Source organism: Acipenser ruthenus, chromosome 2 (genome assembly GCF_902713425.1).
Source record: "Acipenser ruthenus chromosome 2, fAciRut3.2 maternal haplotype, whole genome shotgun sequence".
Classification (NCBI taxonomy): Eukaryota; Metazoa; Chordata; class Actinopteri; order Acipenseriformes; family Acipenseridae; genus Acipenser; species Acipenser ruthenus.
Window position 1 is genome coordinate 35,611,055 of NC_081190.1, and position 24,425 is coordinate 35,635,479.

A 24,425-nucleotide genomic window follows, 5' to 3' on the forward strand; every position below is an offset into this window, starting at 1 on the left:
GCAGAACAAACACCAATAAAAATCTCAATGAGCTGTAAAGATCAGAGTTGTTGGCAGGGCACAACAGGAGACGTGTGTCTGGAAGCAACACTGTGAAACTGTATCAGAACCTTAGATCTCTTTTAGGAATCAGGGGCAGACAAGAGCCCTGCAATCCCTTAGGATCCAGAGCTCTATGCCTTTGAAACACAGAATGAGCTCCTGGAAATTTGAGAGGAATATAACTTTAGGGAGCCATGGCCAGAACTGCAGGCACTGGAATATGATGTCATTGAATGACAATGAGCATTCAACAGTGTTCATCTAATATTTCAGGCATTATTTATTCACATTTTTAAAGAATCTTTTAATATAAGGTGACATTTCTGTTAACATTTTTTCATTTTCAAAAGATAACCTTTTAGCGATCTTCTATGTATTTATTAATTAATGTATTCATGTATCTATTTATTTATTTATAATTATTAATTTAATAAATAAAATAAAATAAGGGCAAAAACAATATGCTCTTGATCTAATGAAAATGGCAGCAAAGCGTGACTACATGACAAGCATCCATGGCTTTGATCTGGGCGATCGTTTTGTTGAGTTGAAGCCCCTGGGATATGGCGCCAACGGGCTGGTCCTGTCCGCCGTGGACAACCAGAGCCACCGCAAGGTGGCAGTAAAAAAGATTGTCATCACAGACACCCTGAGTGTCAAGCACACCCTGCGAGAGATTAAGATCATCCGGCGGCTGGAGCACGACAACGTGGTGAAGGTGTTTGAGGTGCTGGGCCCCCAGGGGCATGCCCTCTCCCAGGATTTCTGTGAGCTGACCACCGTCTACATCGTCCAGGAGCACATGGAGACAGACCTGGCCCACCTGCTGGAGCAAGGGCCCCTGTCTGAAGAGCATGCCAAGCTCTTCATGTACCAGCTACTCCGGGGGCTCAAGTTCATCCACTCCGCCAACGTGCTGCACAGGGACCTCAAGCCGGCCAACATCTTCATCAACACAGAGGACCTGGTGCTTAAGATTGGAGACTTTGGCCTGGCCAGGATTGTGGACCCCCACTACTCACATAAAGTAAGTAGCTGACGCTTCTGAATTTGTAATGAATTTATTCATCATTAAAACACATCATGAAAGGATTTTATGACACATCAGTATGCATTTCATAAACGATTTAAACCATGTTATGATCTCCACGGTAGAAGCTGCCATTTTTTTCAGTTTCTTCAGGGCAATTTTATGGGAGAGATTAGGTTTAATGAGCAAAAACGTAGCGTTATAATTTGTCCAATGTTGATTTGGCTCTTTAAGTTGTGTTTCTGTTGTTTCCATGTTTACACCCTGGCCAAGTTTTTACTGTTTTGCATTTTTACTGTCTTCCATTTTTGCCATAGATTTTCATTAATGATCTTGAGTAACAGACCTCCACGCTTAGAGTTTTAATTTCGGTTCTTTATAGCCCCACATACAGTAGCTCTGTATCACAGATATTTCAAATATGTCTCTGAAACATGTCTTTGAACTGACCAGTACGGGTGTTTGGCTTCCATGATACTGTAGCAACATAAATAAATGTATGCATTGTTGTACAAGTAGAAACATTAAATAATGCTTGATGTGGCCCTTGAAGTCCGACAGCAATTCGAGGGACTAGACCTTGTAAAGCTGCAGTGCCTCACAATCATTTTTTGTTTTACACTAAAATACAATTCCGTGGTGACTGGTGACTGTTTTCTTACATTTCTCCATGGTTTAATCTTCTGCACATTATACTTTAGGTTAGGTTGCTGTCAAGTTTGTTTCTGTTTCCTAAAGGTAGTTTTACCTGTAGGGGGCAGTATCTTCTCCCACCTTGAAATATTGTTATAGTTTGAATCACCTTTTCTGTAATAGTGTTTCTGTTATACTATTTTCTTAGACAAAAATGTGATATTAACATATTTAATCTGTTTACACCATCTGAGTGTGAGATCTACACTCTCTGCAAAATTATAAGTATAGTTGCTACCAGGGGTGAAATTCTGCCGCTACTCAGCACGGGGATTGTACTGGGTACTGGGACTTACTTTATCTGCTTTTTATCCAATTTGCTTGCATTCCATCCACTCTAAAGCCCCGGTCACACCTGGAACGATAACGATAATGATAACCGTAAATCGTTTATGGAGCGGTCGCACCAGAATGAAAAAGGGCTCCGATGTTTTGTACAGCAAATGCCAATCAACTTTTTAGTACACGTCCACTTTTATTTCCAGCAAGATGAGGGACAATGATGAGGAACATTAAGAAATACTCCTGTTGTATTAGATCAACAAAAGGCGTAGGAGACAGAGAAGACGAGTGTGGGGGGTACACAGAATACTGAAGAGCAGGGAGGAGTTAGGGGAATTCCACATGCTCGTTGGTATAGTCAGGTGCTGAAAATTACGCTGTGGGTATTGCCTCAAGGAAGTATGCACGGTCGACTTGGTTACAACCACTTCCCATTAAAGTAAAACATAAAATAAGAACATGGTATGTGTCGTTGATTACACCTTACTTAATATGATGATAGACGATACTCCATAAATTATGTATATATTTATACTAATTATTATTATTATTATTATTATTATTATTATTAGTAGTAGTAGTAGTACTAGTAGTATTATTATTAGTATTATTTAAAGCAAAAATAATGCAACTACAATATGCAGACTGACATGTCTTAATGGAGCATATAGGATCATACTTTGTGCTTGTACTATAATTATATATGTTTTTTTTTTTGTCTTGTTTTGTTTTTTTTTATTAAATTTAGTCGTCGCCAATTATTTTTACCCCGGTTTTCACCCCAATTTAGCATGCCCAATTATTATCTGTATCCCCGGCTCACCGCTCGCAACCCCCCCGCCGACTCGGGAAACGGAGGCTGGAACACGCGTCCTCCGAAACGTGCTCCTTCCAAGCCGTCATTTTTCGCACTGCAGATCCACAGCAATGCCACCAGACCTATAGTGCCGGAGGACAACACAGATCTGGCGGCTCCGCTGCAGAGCCACAGGCGCCCTATCGGCCACAGGGGTCGCTAATGCGCGGTGAGCCGTGGATTCCCCTGCCGACCTAAGCCCTCCCTACCCGGGCAGCGCTCAGCCAATTGTGCGCCGCCCCCTAGGAACTCTCGGTCACGGTCAGCTGTGACATAGCCTGGATTCGAACCTGCGATCTCCAGGCTATAGGGCACATCCTGCGAGGAGCGCCTTTACTGGATGCGCCACTCAGGAGCCCCATTATATATGTTTATCAAATAATTTATAACACATAATTAAAAAAACAGTTTTGTGGCATGATGTTCTGTGGTGGAACAGTGGAGGGCAGTCTTCTCTGTAGTAAATCATTGCAATGCCTGTATTTACTGTTTATCGTGTTTAAAATAATATATAAAATAACACCAGGTAGGTGATGATGTCACATTTAATGCAGCCTGATTGGCCAGGAAAATTTATTGTTATCGTTGTAGCAGGAAAAAATCGCTCTGAAAGCGATCAAAACGATAGCTATCGTTATTGTTTACAATGATCGTTATCGTTATCGTTCCAGGTGTGACCGGGGCTCTACTCAGTCCACTAGCGGTTCGTTAGCGGTCACGTCACAGAAAAACTAAACAATCATTAAAATAATCTCAAAATAAACCAATGGCAATGAATGACTGATTTACCTTAGTTCTTTGGCAGCAAAAACATGAGAAGTTATTTAAACCTTCAAAACAATGAATATGACGGAATTTGTAAAATTGTGAAATAAAATCCATTTCAAAGTAAAGTATGTGTATCAATGAATTCTGGGAACTGCTCTACAGAGAAAAATAATACATAATTATTCTCTTAATGTACATGATGAATAAAAAAACAAAGTTACTGAGTTTTTGAATGTTACTCCCATAAAGATAAAAATTAAAGTCATGCTTGTGTCCACACTAGCTATGTAAAGTTTTGTCGTGTTAAATTAAACTCTTCATAAATCCAGTTGGTTAATGATTCAGAAGTTGATTGACCATTCCGCGAGAGAAATAAATGCCAGTTATAGTAATTAAATATATGATAAAAGTCTAGCTGGAACTTTTTCTTTACGAGTGTAAAATATTTGTTTTAATTACGAGCAGCTGTTAAACAACAACAATAATTACTATTGTTGAACTTAATGATTTAAAATATATATATATATATTTTTTGTATATTGATTACGGCCAGTCTGTATTTCACTTCTCCAACCAAATGTACAGTATGTGTAACACTGACATAATTCCATCATATTTCCTCTTGTTCAGCTTTGAGAAGCATTTTCTTCAAAAGCTATTTTTTTCTGGAATAATTCATAGTAATTAATCTATACAGAAAAACAACAGAGAAGCACACAGGATATATCTTTCTGGGATAAGTATTAAGTAAAAGAAAAAAAAAGAAATAACAGAGGTCTATGGCCATAATCAATATACAAAATATATATATATATTTTAAATCATTAAGTTCAACAATAGTAATTATTGTTGTTGTTTAACAGCTGCTCGTAATTAAAACAAATATTTTACACTCGTAAAGAAAAAGTTCCAGCTAGCAGTGTGGAGTAGTGGTTAGGGCTCTGGACTCTTGACCAGAGGGTTGTGGGTTCAATCCCTGGTGAGGACACTGCTGCTGTACCCTTGAGCAAGGTACTTTACCTAGATTGCTCCAGTAAAAACCCAACTGTATAAATGGGTCATTGTATGTAAAAATAATGTGATATCTGCTAACAATTGTAAGGCGCCCTGGATAAGGGCGTCTGCTAAGAAATAAATAATAATAATAATAATAATTTTACTAGTGCCTAAAATTTGAGGGGTATTTCAGCCCCTACTGTGGTTTGTTTGACTTAGACCTTTTTGTATCATCACCCCTTTTTTAGGATATCTTGAAACAAAACTCCCTCTCTACAGCAGTTACTGCATAGTGGCACATCTTGATATCATTTAAGGTTTAACATAAGTGTTATATTACAGTACGACTGAGTGCTACCTGCAAAGGGTACAAAGCTTTCAGTATTTTCAGCTGTTTTGTTTATGTTGAACTGGTTACATTTTAGCAGTTATTTTTTAAGGCTTATTTTATAGTTTTAAATGTATTGTATATCGATAGCTATACATTTCAGAAGTATTTATTCATTGGCACTCAAATTGTCTAATTTTTTGTAATGTTTACACCCGACTGCGCTTAGGAGTATCTGCACTTTTCTGTTGAGAATTTCACCCCTGCTTGCTACTAATACATTCTATCAGGAACATAATGCTTGTGGCCTTCACAAAGCTTTAACTCATGGGTGATTTAAATAAGGTTTTTTATGACATATAAAAAAATGTTCCTAAATATGAAACTTTATTTAATTGATAAAAACTCAAAACAATAAAAACAATAGGGCCCATAATAATACATGCCATTATTGTTGTGTTGTGAGAGAATGTGCTGCACCATAACAGTGCATGAGAACTGTTCTTGTTAAGAGCCCTGTATTTCTAGATACATTTCCTACATGAATAATTAAAACAAGTTATTTCTGGGGTTAGTTGATTCATTATTTAAAATGAATCTAAAATGAAGCCATTTAGATAGCAGCTTTTCCAGGTTATTCTTGTAAAGTGAATTAAGACAGCAATGGTCGATTATGCAACACTATGTATCTTAACAGGATATGATTCCAATAAACGTGTTTGAAAGAGGAACATAGTCCCGTGGGGACTGTAGCACTGTGTTATTGATTGTTTCAGCTCTCATACATGGTTAAGTTGTATTGTACAGCTAGAATTCAGAGGCAGTTTAGTTGTCTCTCTGGATAATACTGTACATCCCACTTTTCTTTTAATTTAAAGAAATCTCAGTCAGTGCCAATCAGCAATCAATAATGAATCCCATGAGATTGAGCCTGAGACGATCCCAGTGCTGCCTGTTGATTGCGTAAACCCATCTGTTATTAGAAAGAACAATAATAATTATAATAATAATATTAATAATAATAATAATAATAATAATAATAGTAATGGGACATAGCATGTTATTGTAGAACTCCAATTTAGACATTATAATGACCCTTTGAGTTGTATTTCTGATAACTAGTCCTTAATTAACTCCTGTTTTGTAACATTAACATGTACTTTAAAAAAAAATTGTTAATGAAAAACTAAGGACACGGTTTTTCAGTCGGCACCAGTGCCAGTAGTCGGCATATCAGGTTGTGGCCTCGTTTACATTATCTTTGAGCGATTTTGTCGATGGCAAAGAGGAGGATGTCTGCGTTTCAAACTAACAAGGTAAGAGTCGCACAATGTTTTGGTTGCACAATGATATATATGTGCATGCTGTGTCACATTCTCACGACAGTGGAGAGAGAATCTGGAGTTTGTGAACTGCACTGAAACCCCACCTCTTCTATGAAGTATGGGCTTTATATTACAGTTGTGGTTTGTTAGAATCCTATAATTTTCAGAGCAGCACTAAAATGTATGAAGCAGTTTCTGTAGGCCTGTGCCATATTACCCATACAGTGTCACCAGCACTTCATCAAGCTATTAGAGAGACTTAATTTATACATAGACTTTAATCATACTGTGAAAACAAGCCAACCAGCTTAAACCAGTTTGGAATTAACAAGAACACAAAAACACAAAAATGCAAAACACAGAAAAAAATAAATAAACATAAGAAGTGCGCTGGCTTTTCTGTTCCGTAACACATCATGAATCATTACTGCTGTGCTATCAGTTTGGACAATGTGGGCAATAATCCTTACAATATCAGTGCACTAGAGCAGACGTTTTGAAAAGAGATTTGAAACAGACTTTAAAGTGAACATATTTGAACATATTACTATTATTATATTACATATTACTAGTTCACCCTGAGTGGACTTGTGTGTTTTATGTTGGCTTCTCATGATATGGGATGGATGTTTGTACACTATGTCTAAGGTCTTTTAACTTCCACTAAGTGTCTTTACAACACAAGAATATCCTTATTTGACACACCTTGGTAACAGAACCACCTAGTTTTTAGATGCTGTACATGACCCATCTCCTTCCTCTGGCAGCAACAGCCAGAGCAGTAAAAAAAGGCTGCTGTCTGCTTCACGTATGAGCCTGTGCACCTTGTAAATGCTCATCCAGCTGAACCCATTGTCTTTGTTTCAGCCTAAAGGTAATGCATAATGATTGACTTCCCAGCATGCACATACTCTATTGCGCCTCCAGCCGGCTTATCATTGTTGAAGCTGGTGATGGATAAACCATTGTGAAATGTAGACATCTCATCCTCGTCCGTATGAGATCATGTCACACATCCCATTGATTGTTTCCTACTTTCAGACATTTTCTCCGTGGCCAGACACCGTATCTTCAATGCAGAGAAGTGAAGGGCGAAGACTGAACAATAGTTCTCAAATGGCTGGCCCTGGCTTAAGAGAGTCTGTGGGTGAAAAAAAAAATCTTAATTGGAAACCACCACAGTCACAGTCAATATCACAGTAGAATTGTAGTATATGTTTCTTTAGTTTAGCACGACTGGTTTCTTGGAGACTAGAGGTTTACTTGATGTGGCTTCTTTATTACGCACAGCAAATTGGCCAGTGTTAAATAGTAGTCGAACAATCCCATGCTTCAATTTGTGTGTTTAAAGTGTATAATAGTAGTGAACTAACAATGTCAATGTTTTAATTGTCTTCAGCTGTTTGAATTAAACTGAAATTGTGAAGTGTGTAACTGCAGATATAAATGAAGTTTTAGAACATATATATGTATATGTATCAAAGCAGTTTTAAAGCAGTTTACAAAACTGTACATATACAAACTAGGCACCAGACTTTTTTTTTTTTTTAAGGCAATTGTTTAAATTTTTTTTTTTATAAAGTGGCCCCAGTTTAAAGTCATAATATATTCCCAGTTGCGATTTCCTTGCAGATTACAATGACATGTTTAGTATAATTCTATATAAGGCCGTGTTCACAATAGGATTTGCCTTAGAGAGTGTTTGAAACCGCATTCTAAATATTAGCAGTATATACATATTTCTTCTCAGCATGAATATTCATTGGGGCTGGCTTTCCTAATTTATGAATGCAAAAGTGACAGGAAGAAACAAAAAATCTGCATGCCAGCATTTTGCAAGACTCCTGAAACTGTAGAACTGAGAAAGCAAAAGCATAAATAACGGCAACAATTTCATCAGGCCCATTGAGCTAAACTGTGTATATATTAGAGTGGAAGGGATGATAGATAATTTACTAGGATTTCGTTGAAGCCAATGTGCTGTTACTTTGACAGTATGATTTGGCTGAGAGCTTTTTTGTGAAAGGCATTTAGGCCTAAAAGCTGCTAAATCAAGTGGTGGAAAACAGGAATGTGCTTTTAGGGGAATATCGATTTTCACTCTAACTTTAATAGGTGACCAGTACTGTACTTTTGTTATACCTTTAGAAACGTTAATTGAATTGCAATTAAATGTGGTATAGTGAAGTCACATGTTCTTGATCAGAATCTAGATCATGGTGACTTACATGTGTGTGAATGCAGGTCTCTGATTTGTTATATTATACCTGCTTTAGTAGAATCTTCTTCCCAGATATAATGAAACGTTTGTAACAAGTTATTATACTAAGTACTTCTGATTGATTAAAACAGTAGTTTTCAGCCTTTTTTTGAAACTGTACCCCTCCTGTCTGGAGGTTTCAGCTCAAGTACCTCTTTACAATTTTAGCTCTACTGAATGGTACCACAGCTGCAATAAAATGCAGAATAATCTGATTAACACATTATTTTCCCCATCGTTTATTAAATCTATAATTTATGTCACAACAGTTTGGGCCTGGCAAACTGCTGGTTTAGGATAGAATACCAAACAGTAATTCTTAAAACTTTTAATTACAAGTCTTTGGATGCATAGAATCAGAAGACAGTATCTGGGAATCTCTTTGAAAACCCACGTATTCGCTTTCTATTGGGCAAAATTATTATAAACCAAAATAGTCTGCACTGTAAATGTTTATCACCTTACAATTGACTTCCCATCTCTGCATGATTACGTGTGCAATTTATTGTTTACAATATCAAAAACATTAACTTAACAAGATAAAACTATAATAACTAACAATGATAAGCATAAAAACAGAATAACTTTGTCGCTTTGCTCTTTCTGACACTTGTGTTTTCTTCTTTCGTTTTTCTTTTGCAAGTAAGAAATTTGTCCATTTTTTACTCTGGAAACGATACACGGGATAATCTGGATGCACTCTATCAAACACCAAAAACATTCAAGCGGCCGTTATTGCTGTTAATATCCACGCCTAATATCAAAGTGGAAACCCGCTCAATGGAAATCACGCATGTGTACAGGTGAATGATCATTTTGAAACTAGAGTCAGACTCTAACCTTTGAGCTGAAATATGTATGGTCAGTGGTTTAGAGATAATATATAATACAGTTAAAGAATCATTATGATCCTTAGAAATGCCCCCAGGGGTACGAGTACCCCCGGTTGAAAACCACTGGGTTAAGCTTTTGAAGATTATATCTTGGAAACCATGTATGTACTGTGTGTTAGATACATCACGTTTTATTGGAGTATTTGTGAAAATACCTTCGTATGTACAAAATACAGCATTCCTGGTTTTTTTAATCATATTAGGCATATTGTTATTTTATACAAGAATAACAGATTACATTTTCGAATGTTGAGAGGCAACTCCAGCAGAACTGATGTGTGAAATGATGTGGTGATGAGAAGAAACCGAGATTGTGAAAAAGGTGAGAAGCTGGAGAATAAGAAATCAGGCAGGAGGGTGACGCATTAGTCAAGGTTTGCACTACAGCAGCAAGTAATGAAACATTTAAGAATTGTAATTGGTGTTTTTTCCTATCCGACAAAATGGAATACTAACAATTTGGAGTAAACATTTGAGAATGTGTGTGCAGTAGAAGGAAGGTGTATATGAACTGTCAGGAATCTCCTGTTGAGAGCAGACACAAGTATCTGTGTTGGTTGCTAACCACACACTGGGTGATTCCGTCCTATAAGACAGAAAATCTTTTGATCGTCTGGTTTTCTCATATGTTTGGTTTATTAACTGTTATTTGAACCACAGTTCATTTATTGAAACATGTAAATAGTATAGTCATTATTCTTGCATTTATTTAGTTTATGTTGTATTTAGTTTGGTTTTGGGTTTCCTGGCTGTTTAGAAAATTATCGCCATGGAGACAGTAGTATAAGTCACTCAGTTCCAAAGCTCCGTCTTCAAAGGAAATGGGAGCAGCAGCAGTTGCAGTCCCTGATCTTGCTCAGAATTTAAAAACCTTCTTGGCTCCTTCCCACGTCCATGAAGTGGTAGGGGATTAGATATGTTGAAGCACAGAGCTTTCTTTCTAAAGTGTTTTCTCAGATGATCTAATCAGCCGATTTTGTTTAGCCAAGAGCTGTAAGGTCGCCTTTATCAACCTTTTAAAATCGCAGCAAGACTAAGACTGTCATCAGGGACTGTCAAGCTCTGTGTGAAAATGCAGAATTCAGTTTGAGGTGAAAATGATTTTTAGAAAGTTTTATCTCACATTCAGAGAAAATCTGATTTCCCGTAATACATTTTTAATTACATTTTCCAATTCGAGCATACATGGATGACATGACAACCATGACTACAACAGTAGCCTGCACTAATCGATTATTGGGCAAATTAACCAATAACATTGAATGGGCACGAATGCAATTCAAGCCCACTAAATCAAGGAGCATCTCTATAATTAAAGGCAAAGTAGTAGATAAAACATTCTTCATTAATGGTGAGGCAATACCAACAGTATCTGAGAAGCCAGTGAAGAGTCTTGGGAGATGGTACGACAGGGATCTAAAGGACACAGTTCGTGTGGGAGAAGTTAGACAACAAGCAGTGGAAGGGTTGAAGAGCATAGACAGCTGCGCTCTACCAGGTAAACTAAAACTCTGGTGCTTTCAGTTTGGTCTACTGCCGAGGTTGCTGTGGCCACTGACTGTGTACGAGGTTTCTTTGACAACAGTAGAGAAGCTGGAAGCTTTAATCAGTTCATACATCAGGAAATGGTTGGGAGTTCCACGCTGCCTCAGCAGAGTGGGACTTTATGGTAAAGGAATACTGCAGCTACCAGTCTCTGCTCTAACCGAGGAGTTTAAGTGCGCCAAGGTCAGACTGGAAATTACATTAGTAGAGTCACGCGATAAATGCGTAAGGGAGGCAGCACCTGTGTTGAAAACTGGAAGAAAGTGGGCGGCAAAGAAAGCTGTGGAAGATGCAAAGGCTGCCCTTCGAATTGGTGATATCATGGGGCAAGTTCAGCATGGAAGAGGGGGTCTTGGTTTCAGTTCAACTCCTCCTACATGGCACAAGGCAGCCCCAGCTCAAAGGAGGAAGCTGGTAGTCAACGAGGTGCAAAAGCAGGAGGAGAGGATGAGGTGTATAAAGGCCATTTCCCAGGCCAAGCAGGGAGAATGGATGAGATGGGAGAGTGTGGAACAACGCAAGATTGGCTGGCAAGACCTATGGTCAATGGAACAGAGCAGGATCAGTTTCCTGATCAGGTCAACATATGATGTTCTCCCATCACCACAGAACCTAAACCTCTGGGTAGGAGAGGATCCCTCATGTCCTTTGTGTTCATCACCTGCAACATTAAGGCACATTTTGACAGGATGTAAGGTGGCTCTTAGCCAAGGACGGTTTACTTGGCGCCATGACCAGGTGCTGCGATGTTTGGCCTTAGCATTGGAAGACAAGCGTAACATGACCAATAAGTTGTCACCTGTTCCATCAAAACATTACACACAAAAGACAACATTCCTCCGCCCAGGAGAGCAACCACCAAGAAAAGGTGTTAAAACCAATCCTCACCCAGGACAACTGGAAGCTGCTAGAGACTGGAAAATGCTGGCAGATGTTGGTCAACGGCTTATTTTTCCACCTGAGATTGCCACCACTAACCTTCGACCAGATATTGTCTTGTGGTCTGGATCAGCACGCCTTGTTCACCTGGTAGAGTTAACAGTGCCATGGGAGGATGCTGTAGATGAGGCGTATGAGAGGAAGAAACTGCGGTATGCTCAACTAGCCACTGAAGCGGAACAGCGAGGATGGAGAGTTCGGGTTTACCCAGTGGAAGTGGGTTGTCGAGGATTTGTGGCACACTCTACAACCCTGTTTCTCAGAGACGTCGGATTCAGTGGCCAAGAGTTGCGTCGCACAGTGAAGAACTTATCTGAAGCAGCAGAGAGGAGCAGCAACTGGCTGTGGTTGAGACGGAAAGATTCTGGCTGGGGACAGGTAAGTAAGCTGGGCTGAGTTGAGTGGGGGACGGAGGGGGGTGATGCTGGGATGCCAGAATCACCGTCGAGCCCTCTTGAGGTGTCGTGGGCTAGTCGACGAAACACTGAGGATGGAAGGTGCCCACTTGAAAACCCCAGAGATGTACCCTACTTAGCTCAATCCAGACGGTTGTCATGCTGATGCGCTGGGGAGGCCGCACTTTGGTTGATCCCCGGAGCCAGCATCGCAGCCGTTGTGTGTGCTGATGCGCCAGGGAGGCAAAATAAGCTGATCCCTGGAGCCAGCATTACACTTCAGCCATTAACACCAGACAGAAGGATATCTACATCATCATATGGAAGGAAACGTAAATGGATGGAGACACATATGGATCACATTAGTTTACTGTAAAGCTACGTCTTAGTTGGTGCTTATCTTGGCGAGAGCCGAGTTCAAATCAGCATGAAGTTTTAACATCTACTCTCGTGTAATGGAAATCATGAAGATCTGCATACGTCCAGTGACTGCTGTGAATAGTGCAGCTGGCAACAAGGGAAAGACCTTGTGACAGCCTGGAGAGACAGCTGACAGGAGGAAAGAGACCCCATTGGGGCTGGTAAGGGTTAGCTACCCTTGTCGGCAGTATCCAGCTCTGTGTTTACAGGATGCTGGAGACACCCGCCCAAGGCTTCTAAGAAATTAAAGAGAAAAATACCCCTAGAGTCTGCGAGAGCGGGGGCGGAAGATGACTCAACGTTGGACAACACGGTTAACGACTTAGGAACGGAAACGGATATGAGTATGGAGAGTACTTCACAAAAGACTAGTTCAAGATCTGCAGTTAACAAAGACATGGAACTCCAGGTTTGTGTCTGCGGCTGGAGCAAGGTGACAACGGTCAGGGGTTTGAAGATTCATCAAGGGAGAATGAAATGCTTGAGAGAGAAGGGACAAGGGCCTCGCATTGATCAGTACTTCTTACGAAGTCAGTCAAGTCAGTCGAATGAAATCCAGCGACAGGAAGCAAACCACAGTTCGCAGGATATCAGCACCCCTGTCATAGATGTGAGGAGGACTTGCATGGACACAGTTAGTGATGAACCTAATGATCCTTGTGAACCCGGTCAGACAAACCAGCATAAGAGAGAAAAGAACCTCAACGGGCACAAGCCTGGAGTTAAATGGCCAAGAGCTTGTGAGAAAACTGCATGGGACACAGTAAACACAGATCTCTGCGTTGCATTGGAAAGATTAAGTGGAACAGTTGAAAAGAAGCTGGATAAATTTGGGGACATCATCTACGCATATGGAAGTGAGAGGTTTGGAGTTGAAAAAAGGAAGGAAAAAGTACAAACTATTCCTGGAAAGTCTAGACGGCAGCAGGAGATTGAACGCTTAGTTAGAGAAAGGAGACAGCTGAGGAACCAATGGAGAAGAGCAGAACAAAGTCAGAAGGAGGGACTCAATCTCTTACAAAGGGTCATAAAAGATAAGCTTGCAACATTGCGCAGAGCTGAGCGCCTACGGAAACGCTACAAAAAGAAGGAGCGTGCGAGAGCTAACTTTTATAAAGACCCATTCAAATTTGTAAAGAAGTTATTCACCAGTGAGAAGAATGGCACACTAAAAGCATCTAAGGTTGAGCTGGAGAGATACAGTGCCTTGCGAAAGTATTCGGCCCCCTTGAACTTTGCGACCTTTTGCCACATTTCAGGCTTCAAACGTAAAGATATGAAACTGTAATTTTTTGTGAAGAATCAACAACAAGTGGGACACAATCATGAAGTGGAACGAAATTTATTGGATATTTCAAACTTTTTTAACAAATAAAAAACTGAAAAATTGGGCGTGCAAAATTATTCAGCCCCCTTAAGTTAATACTTTGTAGCGCCACCTTTTGCTGCGATTACAGCTGTAAGTCGCTTGGGGTATGTCTCTATCAGTTTTGCACATCGAGAGACTGAAATTTTTGCCCATTCCTCCTTGCAAAACAGCTCGAGCTCAGTGAGGTTGGATGGAGAGCATTTGTGAACAGCAGTTTTCAGTTCTTTCCACAGATTCTCGATTGGATTCAGGTCTGGACTTTGACTTGGCCATTCTAACACCTGGATATGTTTATTTGTGAACCATTCCATTGTAGATTTTGCTTTATGTTTTGGATCATTGTCTTGTTGGAAGACAAATCTCCGTCCCAGTCTCAGGTCTTTTGCAGACTCCATCAGGTTTTCTTCCAGAATGGTCCTGTATTTGGCTCCATCCATCTTCCCATCAATTTTAACCATCTTCCCTGTCCCTGCTGAAGAAAAGCAGGCCCAAACCATGATGCTGCCACCACCATGTTTGACAGTGGGTAGGAGAGGATCCCTCATGTCCTTTGTGTTCATCACCTGCAACATTAAGGCACATTTTGACAGGATGTAAGGTGGCTCTTAGCCAAGGACGGTTTACTTGGCGCCATGACCAGGTGCTGCGATGTTTGGCCTTAGCATTGGAAGACAAGCGTAACATGACCAATAAGTTGTCACCTGTTCCATCAAAACATTACACACAAAAGACAACATTCCTCCGCCCAGGAGAGCAACCACCAAGAAAAGGTGTTAACACCAATCCTCGCCCAGGACAACTGGAAGCTGCTAGAGACTGGAAAATGCTGGCAGATGTTGGTCAACGGCTTATTTTTCCACCTGAGATTGCCACCACTAACCTTCGACCAGATATTGTCTTGTGGTCTGGATCAGCACGCCTTGTTCACCTGGTAGAGTTAACAGTGCCATGGGAGGATGCTGTAGATGAGGCGTATGAGAGGAAGAAACTGCGGTATGCTCAACTAGCCACTGAAGCGGAACAGCGAGGATGGAGAGTTCGGGTTTACCCAGTGGAAGTGGGTTGTCGAGGATTTGTGGCACACTCTACAACCCTGTTTCTCAGAGACGTCGGATTCAGTGGCCAAGAGTTGCGTCGCACAGTGAAGAACTTATCTGAAGCAGCAGAGAGGAGCAGCAACTGGCTGTGGTTGAGACGGAAAGATTCTGGCTGGGGACAGGTAAGTAAGCTGGGCTGAGTTGAGTGGGGGACGGAGGGGGGTGATGCTGGGATGCCAGAATCACCGTCGAGCCCTCTTGAGGTGTCGTGGGCTAGTCGACGAAACACTGAGGATGGAAGGTGCCCACTTGAAAACCCCAGAGATGTACCCTACTTAGCTCAATCCAGACGGTTGTCATGCTGATGCGCTGGGGAGGCCGCACTTTGGTTGATCCCCGGAGCCAGCATCGCAGCCGTTGTGTGTGCTGATGCGCCAGGGAGGCAAAATAAGCTGATCCCTGGAGCCAGCATTACACTTCAGCCATTAACACCAGACAGAAGGATATCTACATCATCATATGGAAGGAAACGTAAATGGATGGAGACACATATGGATCACATTAGTTTACTGTAAAGCTACGTCTTAGTTGGTGCTTATCTTGGCGAGAGCCGAGTTCAAATCAGCATGAAGTTTTAACATCTACTCTCGTGTAATGGAAATAATAATCGTCCAAGACATGAAAATGAGTTTATCTTTCGGTTAAGTGTGAGTTCTGTAGTGTAAGTGCCATCCCATTATTAAGAGTATGAACTTGATTTGAGCAGTCTCTAGATCAGGGGTGGGCAACTTTGAGGAAGCAGCGGATCACAAAAAACACAAAAAATCTTTGGCGGGCCTTACATTTATTTTAATAGGCTATTTAATGCAGAACATTTGCTACAATACAGCATGTTAACATATAATTAACCATGTATTAACAGTGTAAAATTATGTGTGCAGAAGAGTAGGGGATTAATACATGATATAACAAAAAAAATTAAATCTTTCTCAATGTTTTTTTCTCATTTGTTATCCTGCCAGTCATTGAAACTTGTGGGTTCAAGTTATATGCCTTTGGCACTGCCACGACTTGCAGACATAAAAGGCATTGGGGCTTACCTCAATTTTCAGTAAAGATTCACACTCCCATCGTGCATGGCAGGTCTGTGTATTGGTACTCCTTTTTTATTTATAATAAAAAGGCAGAAGAATCGCGACTGGTTTGTCAATGCTGCGTGTCCCACCTCGCTCGTGTTGCAGCGGCAATACACAGACCTGTCATTTCAATAGATTGAATTTTCTACCTTATCAGCTTAAGATCCAGACAGCATTTCAGTTGCTTGTAGCATACTCTGAAAAGGACCAGAGAGTATGAGCAGAGCAATCCAATTGTATATGGAGCAGGGGAGCGGAGCACGGAGCAGACATTTCCGGCCCGCTCTTTCACAACACTGAGAAGAACTGAGCACGGTTTTATTTTTCTTAAATACATGTTTGGCCATGGAGTTTGCACAAAAGTATTTTTCATCATGCCTGTGCATGGTAACCACTCTTTTTCCAGTTTCAAACCAGAATTAGGCACTTTTATGTTTGCAGACTTGGGAATTGCAAGTTATTTTTTCCTTTTATATTCAGTGTGACTGGTGTTGCACTTCATAATTAATTATGGAGGGAAAAATATATATTCTACCAATTGTGGAGCTGCATTTGTGCCATATAAAAATGTGAGCAACATCATCAGTGTGTCCATCTGTCTGTGGAGCATAGCTGGTGATTTTTTAAAAATAAAAATTAAGGACTATAATAAGGATGATTAAATAGTATTCCTTTGTGAATGTACATTACATATTTTCATCTGTAATCGGCAACACAGTGGGAGAAAAAGGGCTAGTTTATCATTTTAATACAATGTGAGCGGAGCGGAGAGTGGAATGAAAGAAAGAGCGAAGCCATTTCACTTGGATGGTGAAATTGTCCTCACCCCTTCACTGGCTTCTTTACTGTCAATAACCAATCCGTTGCTTCCCTTATTCACCGATACGCTTTCAGCCAATAACATGCTTTGACAAGTCAGTTAATGCAAAGCTGACAGACTTTCTTAATGTCATTGGTTCAAAAATTAAGCAGTAAAGTATAAGACTGCTCTCAAAAAGAGTTATAAAACTCAACTCAATATTTCATGCAGCAATTAAAAACAGTTCCCTTCCAACATCGCTCTGCGTTTCTTCAGCAGTCACATTCAGTTGACTACTTTCTGTCCATTATTTAGAACAGGCTGTAATCTTGTCATGTTTTAATTACAAGCCTGAGACAGCTGTACAGCTTTAGCCCTGGCTGTGATATTTATGATCAGCTGTCTACCAAATGTATCGGTAGATCATCAATATAAGTTTTAGATTTATTTTAAAAACCTCACTGATTGTCCAGTCAGGTTCCAAGTAGAGCTGTCATTATCCTATGGTAGATGCTCCCTAAAGTTAAAGCTTTTCTAAAGGAAATTCCACAGAAAGAGCCCCAAAAGAAGGAAGATCAAGTGCTAAAGCATATCAAAGTTTACATCTAGTGGTATTTTTTGTTTTAGTGTTAACCAAACAAACAATAGAAGAATTTGCATGGTGAGGTAGTCAGTGTTTTTTGACATGGTTTTCGTTCTCTTGTATGATTTTTAGCAAATAAGTTATCAAGCAATATGAGTGGTATTAAATCAACGCTACAAATGCTGAAAATTCGTGTCATGTTTTGACCAAACAAGGCTGTACTTAGATGACTCAGGTTTATATTGTATAGCTTCTTTTCATAACAATAAGAATACATTAGCATATACATATTAAATATCTTCTGCAGTTTTACCTCAGGGAGGAATATCCGTAAGTCTAAACTTTCTATGATTCTTCTAAATTAGCTAAAACAAAAATACATGTCGATTACCTGTGCATAATATATTTATCAACATTTATTTGTATGCAAAAGCTTACTTAGGACGTACAGTAGGATTAGCAATTTAACCTTTTATTCTGGTTGGAAAATCTGGTGCATGAGGGGATGTAACTGTTTGCATACCACATATATTTCTTCCCCCAGGGAAGTGTTCTGTATGTCTTCAGTTCACTCTTGAAAAAGAATCAATGCCTTTTTTCCTGCTTACCTCCATTTGGCAGCTGTTTTCCTTTTTGCATACACGTTTATACATTGAAAGGAGAGCTTTATTATTATATTTTGTTGCTGAATGTCACTGTTGCAGTCTTCCATAAATGAGATGCAAATATGTTTTCCTATGGTGAAATACAAAAAATAAAAGTGAAAAAGTGGTAGCTGAAGTCACTGCAATCCATATAACTTCCCCTTGAATCATTTTAATTAAAGGCTGTTGGGTATAATGAGTTGGAAGAAATGCTATAGTACATTTGAAAATGCACAGATGGTATAAAACAGTGCCAGCTGAAGATAACATACATGGTTTTCTTCCTGTCTTCCAGGGCTATCTGTCTGAAGGACTTGTGACTAAATGGTACCGATCTCCACGACTTCTCCTTTCACCCAACAATTACACCAAAGCCATTGACATGTGGGCGACTAGTTGTATCTTGGCAGAGATGTTAACAGGGAGGATGCTGTTTGCTGGTAAGCTTGTTATAGTTGTGTTGTTCCTACTACCAGTTGTGATGGAACTTGCTAAGGACATTCTTTAGCACAAGTTTTATAAATTTGGGTATATGTAGGTTGTCTGTCCCGTTGCCGTACATTTTAATATAAATGTGAATAACCGCAATGCAGTTATTCTTTAGTACGATTTTTGAACTTGCATTTTTACAGGAGCTTACAGTCATTTTGATAATGTTAGCTGTATTTTAGAATTGATATCCCTCCCTATGCTTCAGCAACATGTCTCACAGACAAACTGAAACCACAGATGTCCTTTGGAGGGCTTGATCCATAAATGAAAAGGTTGTATACCTCCCAAAATACATATGAAAACCTGAACTCCATATAGATTAGGGACATACGGAGGGCAGTTTAAAAGGCACATTAAAGGATGGAATTGCTTTAGAAACGCCAGCAAATACACTTTTAACGCGTGTCATCTTTAAACATGTATGATTTAAAAACAAGGCAGAATAGATGTGGCAAAATATGTAACAGTGGACATAAACAGCAAGAAATTCAAAACAGTCCATAACCATTTAAATATGTTTGTTTGGGGGGGGGAATGGAATAGGATCCATATTACTATAGATGCTTTAGAAGAGAGAGTAGGAGGTTATTAAAAAACTTTTTTAGTCTGCAAATCATTTCTTTCTATTCAAGTGCCCTTCACTGAAAATTGCATTTCCCTCAGTGAAAATAATTTCACACCTAATGTGTTTACACCAAATGTACCGTGATTGTAAATACAATATCTTACATGCATTCATGTGGAAGACGGCTTCCCCTATCTGTCATGGTCAGGCCTGTGGGATATGGCAAAGTAATTTCATATCGAGCAAATGTAAAGCCAGTGGAGAGGCAACAATAGGCAGCTAGTCTAACACAAGCACTACCAGAAACACCAAGTTCACAGGATCTTTCTCAAAGCAACATCCATGACACTTTTATACCCAGCCATCGACTTGTACAAAGCTGATGTATTTTTCTGTGACAGCTAACCTTGTATAGACATGCCTTCTGAAGGTGATATTTTAAAGTGGGGCACATAACACATACTCATTTTCTTTGTTTTCTTATAATTATTAATGGAGCAGTTCGGTAAATTCTAGAAAAATATGGTTTGAAAAAACAGTTCAATTCCTTAGTTCGCTGCAGTATACCCAGCGTAAGCGTTGTGAATCAAAAAATGAAGAAGCAGTGTAAAAAAACAAAACATGTAAATGCTAATCATAAGCATGATGAGCTGAAAATGACAATGTCATTTACTTTAGTATTAAATATACATTAACAGTTACAGTGACATGTTATTTTAACTGAAGCCTATATGGAGATCATATGTTTTTTGTAAATCATTTTCTGATTTTAAAATACTGATTGGAATCATTGTGATCAGTTGAGAGAGTTCTTATGATTTATAAATATTAAACACGATAGGAAACTGCAGGGGTGTAACTAAACTCTGATCTGTAATTATGCATGTACATTTTGTCTTCTGATATATCTGGGTCAGTCTTTAAACACATAATGTTGCAGAACCAGGCTGACACGCTGTCATGATGCAACACACTGTCTGTTCCTTTGGGCAACAGGAGTATTGCAAAAATTGGAGGCGCAGTCAGAAGACTTATAAAAACTGTTTTTACACAACAGACGTGTCCATGTACTATAGAAAGGTGCATATGTGTCTGTGGGAGAGTAGTGGGCGGAGCTTAGGAAAGGACCAGAAATGACACCACACAGGAGCCGGAAGTGACGTTTAGTCCTGGAGCCCTGTACCAACAATGGTATCTGGGCAAGATTTTATTTTAACACACAACGAAAATAAACTGTCCAGTATTGCAGAAAACAAACAAGAAAACTACCTGGAATACCAGCAATGATAAACTCAGGTTTCAAATAAAAAGTATAAAAACATTACAGTTACAAAAAACAACAACAAAGGAAGCACTGGGTTTCTCCGTGCTGCTGCAGTGGGTTTCCTCTCACCGCCTTTTGGCTCCCTTCCGAGGAATAAAGACTAGTCCTGGGTTTTTTACCGCGGTAATCCACCAGGGTTTTCCAAAGTTTCAGGATTCTGTGAATTACAGCAGGTTTGTAAAAGCAAAACAACAAAGCACAGCACGTGTTTTCAGTTCAGGACAGGGAGACCGAATGGCAAAATCATGCTGCCTAAATACGCCGAGTCCAGCCCCTGCAATCAGCGTGCTGCCCCACGTCAGCCAATCGACGAGCACAGCACAGCTGATTGCAATGATGGTACTCGACGACCGCATGGTTCCGCCTTGGGCCAAGATGGCTGCCTGACCCGCAACTTTCGGTCTGGTCAGAGTTTAGCCACCTGACCCAATCACAGTCAGCCCTACACAGCGCTGCTGGTGGTCGGGAGGGCGAATTACAACAGGGACTCCTTTCAATCTTGTCACAGTGTCCTATAGACTAATTAGAACACTTGACTTGCAGTTTTACTGAAACAAATGCCCGAATGGGACACAGTACAGTACAGCAATCATTGTTTTTTGGGTTGTTTTTTTTTTGTGGAGCAATATAGAAGAGAGTGTTACTTAGTGATTTACCTTCCAAGTCATTAAGGAAGCACTGAAAATGGTTATGCAACTAATTAGGAAAACTGCTTTTAAAGTGATGTCAGTGATGTTAAAATGTTTCAACCATATTTTGAAAGGATGTAACATTTATAGTGCAAACTTACATGCAAAACTCACAGGAGTAAAAAAAAAATGTGTATGCTCTTACAAAAAATGTAGGGAGAAAACACAGCAATGGGGGCACAATAGATGTGGTACAAATATTGCATAGTTGTCCTGTTTATTTTTTTATTATTTAAACTGAGAGAGGATAGTTTAAAACAAACACTGTAATTATAAAACTTGTAGGAAGGAACTTACAGACTCTTTCACGAGCTGTATTCTATGATTCTGTCAATAAAGTTCCATTACAGGTGGTGTCCAGAAGAAATTAAGTTTTCACTGCCGCATTATCTTTAACCTCTGAACATATCAATGACACAGATATTTTTCTATATTATTTTTATTATTACAAATCATTCAATATAATATGACATAGCGCTTCCGCCGGGAATGCTTTGTTCTTGTTCACAAAAACTATAGTTCCAATTAAGTGTCTGTCTTGTTCGTACAGTGGCTCTTAAAAAAACCACCATTTAGTGTTAATCAGTAATGTTTGTAATATCTGTGTGTATCTGTCTGCCAATTAAATGAATAATGTATATTTTAAAAGACTCGCTTTTACCTTCAGTGCCGCTTTTAATATTTAAGCAGGGAATCAATGGCAGGGTTTTGCATGCAGGGCGAGCTGCATGCTGTGATTTCCTGTGTCAGGCTGTGAGCATGTTTATGCCGGTTTGCATTGGTTTCCTCTGCCATGTGGACTTTGGAGCCAGGCAACTGTTTTTGAAATCCGCTGACAGAGAGATAATAGATGCTGGGGTTGTGTGTGTTTTTTCTCCTAAGTTGGCATCACTCGCAGGGTGACATCAGCAGTGGCATTGTTAAAAGCAGTTTCTCCTTCTTTGTCTTTGTCTCTCTGTCTCCCTGGCCTGGGGTAACCCCTATGACAGTAGCAGTTTGTCTCCATGGTGTTGGCAGCACCATCTAGCTCTTCTGTGCTACATTGTGTTACCACCTAATTACACTCTCCAAGCTGACCATACAGCCATTGCTAAGATGTGAACTTGCTTTCATTGGAAAGATCGCTTATTTCTTTATTAGGAGCTTTTATTTATTTGTTGGTTTATTCATGCATTTCTACACTGTTGGTGCTCTTTAAAAAAAAAAGGGAATAGCTAAATTTAAAATAAATGTTTAGAAATTATTGTCTTTTGGTTCATACCGAAACATAAGTAATGATTTATAATTTCATATTTAAAGTGTTACATATACAACTAGAAGTTGCAGGCAACTTTAAGGCTTCCAGGCCTTTACAGCAGAAAAAGATACAGTTTTATACAAGTTGTTGCAGTGTTGCATCATACAGGTCTTATCTATGCTCTAGGTAGGTTGTTGTCATAGTTGTAATATAGTAATTCATATCAGTTTTTCATTCCTGTACTTTTAACTGACATGTTTTCCGTTCATTCTGGAAGAAAGTCATCACATATTCCATTAAGTTTCGTGTCATCTCAATTGGCAATCATTAATCCCATTAGCTAATAGGAGTAAGTCAAATGATAACCAGATAGGGGAATTAGGAAGTTCAAGACAAATCTCCCAGGATAGGGTTGGAAAACTGGTAAAAAGGCCTGCTACTGATATAATGTTGAGCGAGAGAAACAAACTAGACATCTGTGGATTGAATAACCTATGCTTAGGTCTGCTGACATTCTGCATCTTTTGAAGTGTGGCTGGCTGATGACATCAAAGATATCAGACTTGCCCGTCTTTTCGTTTGGAGGTCAACAGCACCTCCTTGCAGCTTAATGGAGCTTGAGGAATAATAAAATGTCATCTTAATAAATCTCTTATTCATAAGTGTTTAAGAGCATTGCAAAGTCAGTAGACATCAATGCCAGTAGACTGGGGATGAACAATAGAATTGAGAAATGCTTTAATATAAATTACTGTAGTAATTGCACTCAGAAATTAGGGGGATGAAGGGAAAATACCAGATGAGCAGATTTGTTTTCCTCATGTCAGAGAAGGGAATTATTTGGTAAATCTCTTTAATTATTTGCAATGTTTAAATTAGGTTTATGCAATGTGGAATCATTAAGGGATGTCAAAGTATTTGTTTTCTTTAAATAATACCATATTAATGGCAAATTAACTAGTCTTTATTACACATTAATCTCCAGCAGTATATGTTGTATATTGTTTAGACAGATATAGAAAGATAAACCACTGGCATGAAAATATAAGTGCATAAGGGATCAAATCTGCATTTGATGGGTCAATGGATTTGAATGATCATTTTCTGTGCATTGAAGTACGAATACAAGTAGACAACATTATAAAGGCAATTTGTACAAATCTCATCGTTTTTTCAATTGTTTTGCTTTTTAACACAAAATAAAAATGCAAGTTTAAAAACAATATAACGCACAGAATAATCTAACGTAGTGAAAGCATTGATAAGCATGATGTACGAGGAGATAAAAAAACAACTGTATTAGCATTGGAAAAGCATTTAAAAATGTAAAATGCCTATGGTAAATTACTATAGTTTTTATTAGGGCTGCAAGGTTGTATTAGAAGGTTTAAAATGCTTATTAAAAAATAAACATTAAGTGCAATACCATAACCTGGGTGATGTAATATGGGCAATAGTTTTCATTTTTTTAACTCCTATATCGGAGGAAGCAGACTAGCATAGTGTCTAACTTCACAGAATCCATTTTCACTTAATGTGGATCTTTTTTGCCTCCCCAAGGGTCTGGTTTAGTGCGCTGCAGTCGGTACTAAACTTGGTCTAGTTTAACTCATGATCCCAATGAGCGAGTGAACTTTTGGTGCACTGCAATTGGGATTATCAATGGTACTGACATCAGTCCAAGCAAGTGGATCAATCCCAAAAAGTCCCGGCTCAAACCATGTTGATATTGATATGCTGCTGATGGAAACAAATAGGATTGATTTCAAAACGCTTTC

General features: G+C 39.3%; 1 protein-coding gene across 1 annotated transcript in view; it reads left to right on the forward strand.

Annotated features, from left to right (window-relative positions):
- LOC131699122 (mitogen-activated protein kinase 4-like) overlaps positions 1–24,425 on the forward strand; it is a 54,811-nt gene that overhangs the window by 11,893 nt on the left and 18,493 nt on the right. The window contains exons 2-3 of the mRNA XM_058995037.1: positions 1–1,069; positions 18,636–18,780. The exon at positions 1–1,069 is cut by the window's left edge and continues 46 nt beyond it. Of these exons, the coding sequence (XP_058851020.1) occupies positions 518–1,069; positions 18,636–18,780 (697 nt within the window). The 5' untranslated portion in view covers positions 1–517. The remainder of the gene's footprint in view (positions 1,070–18,635; positions 18,781–24,425) is intronic.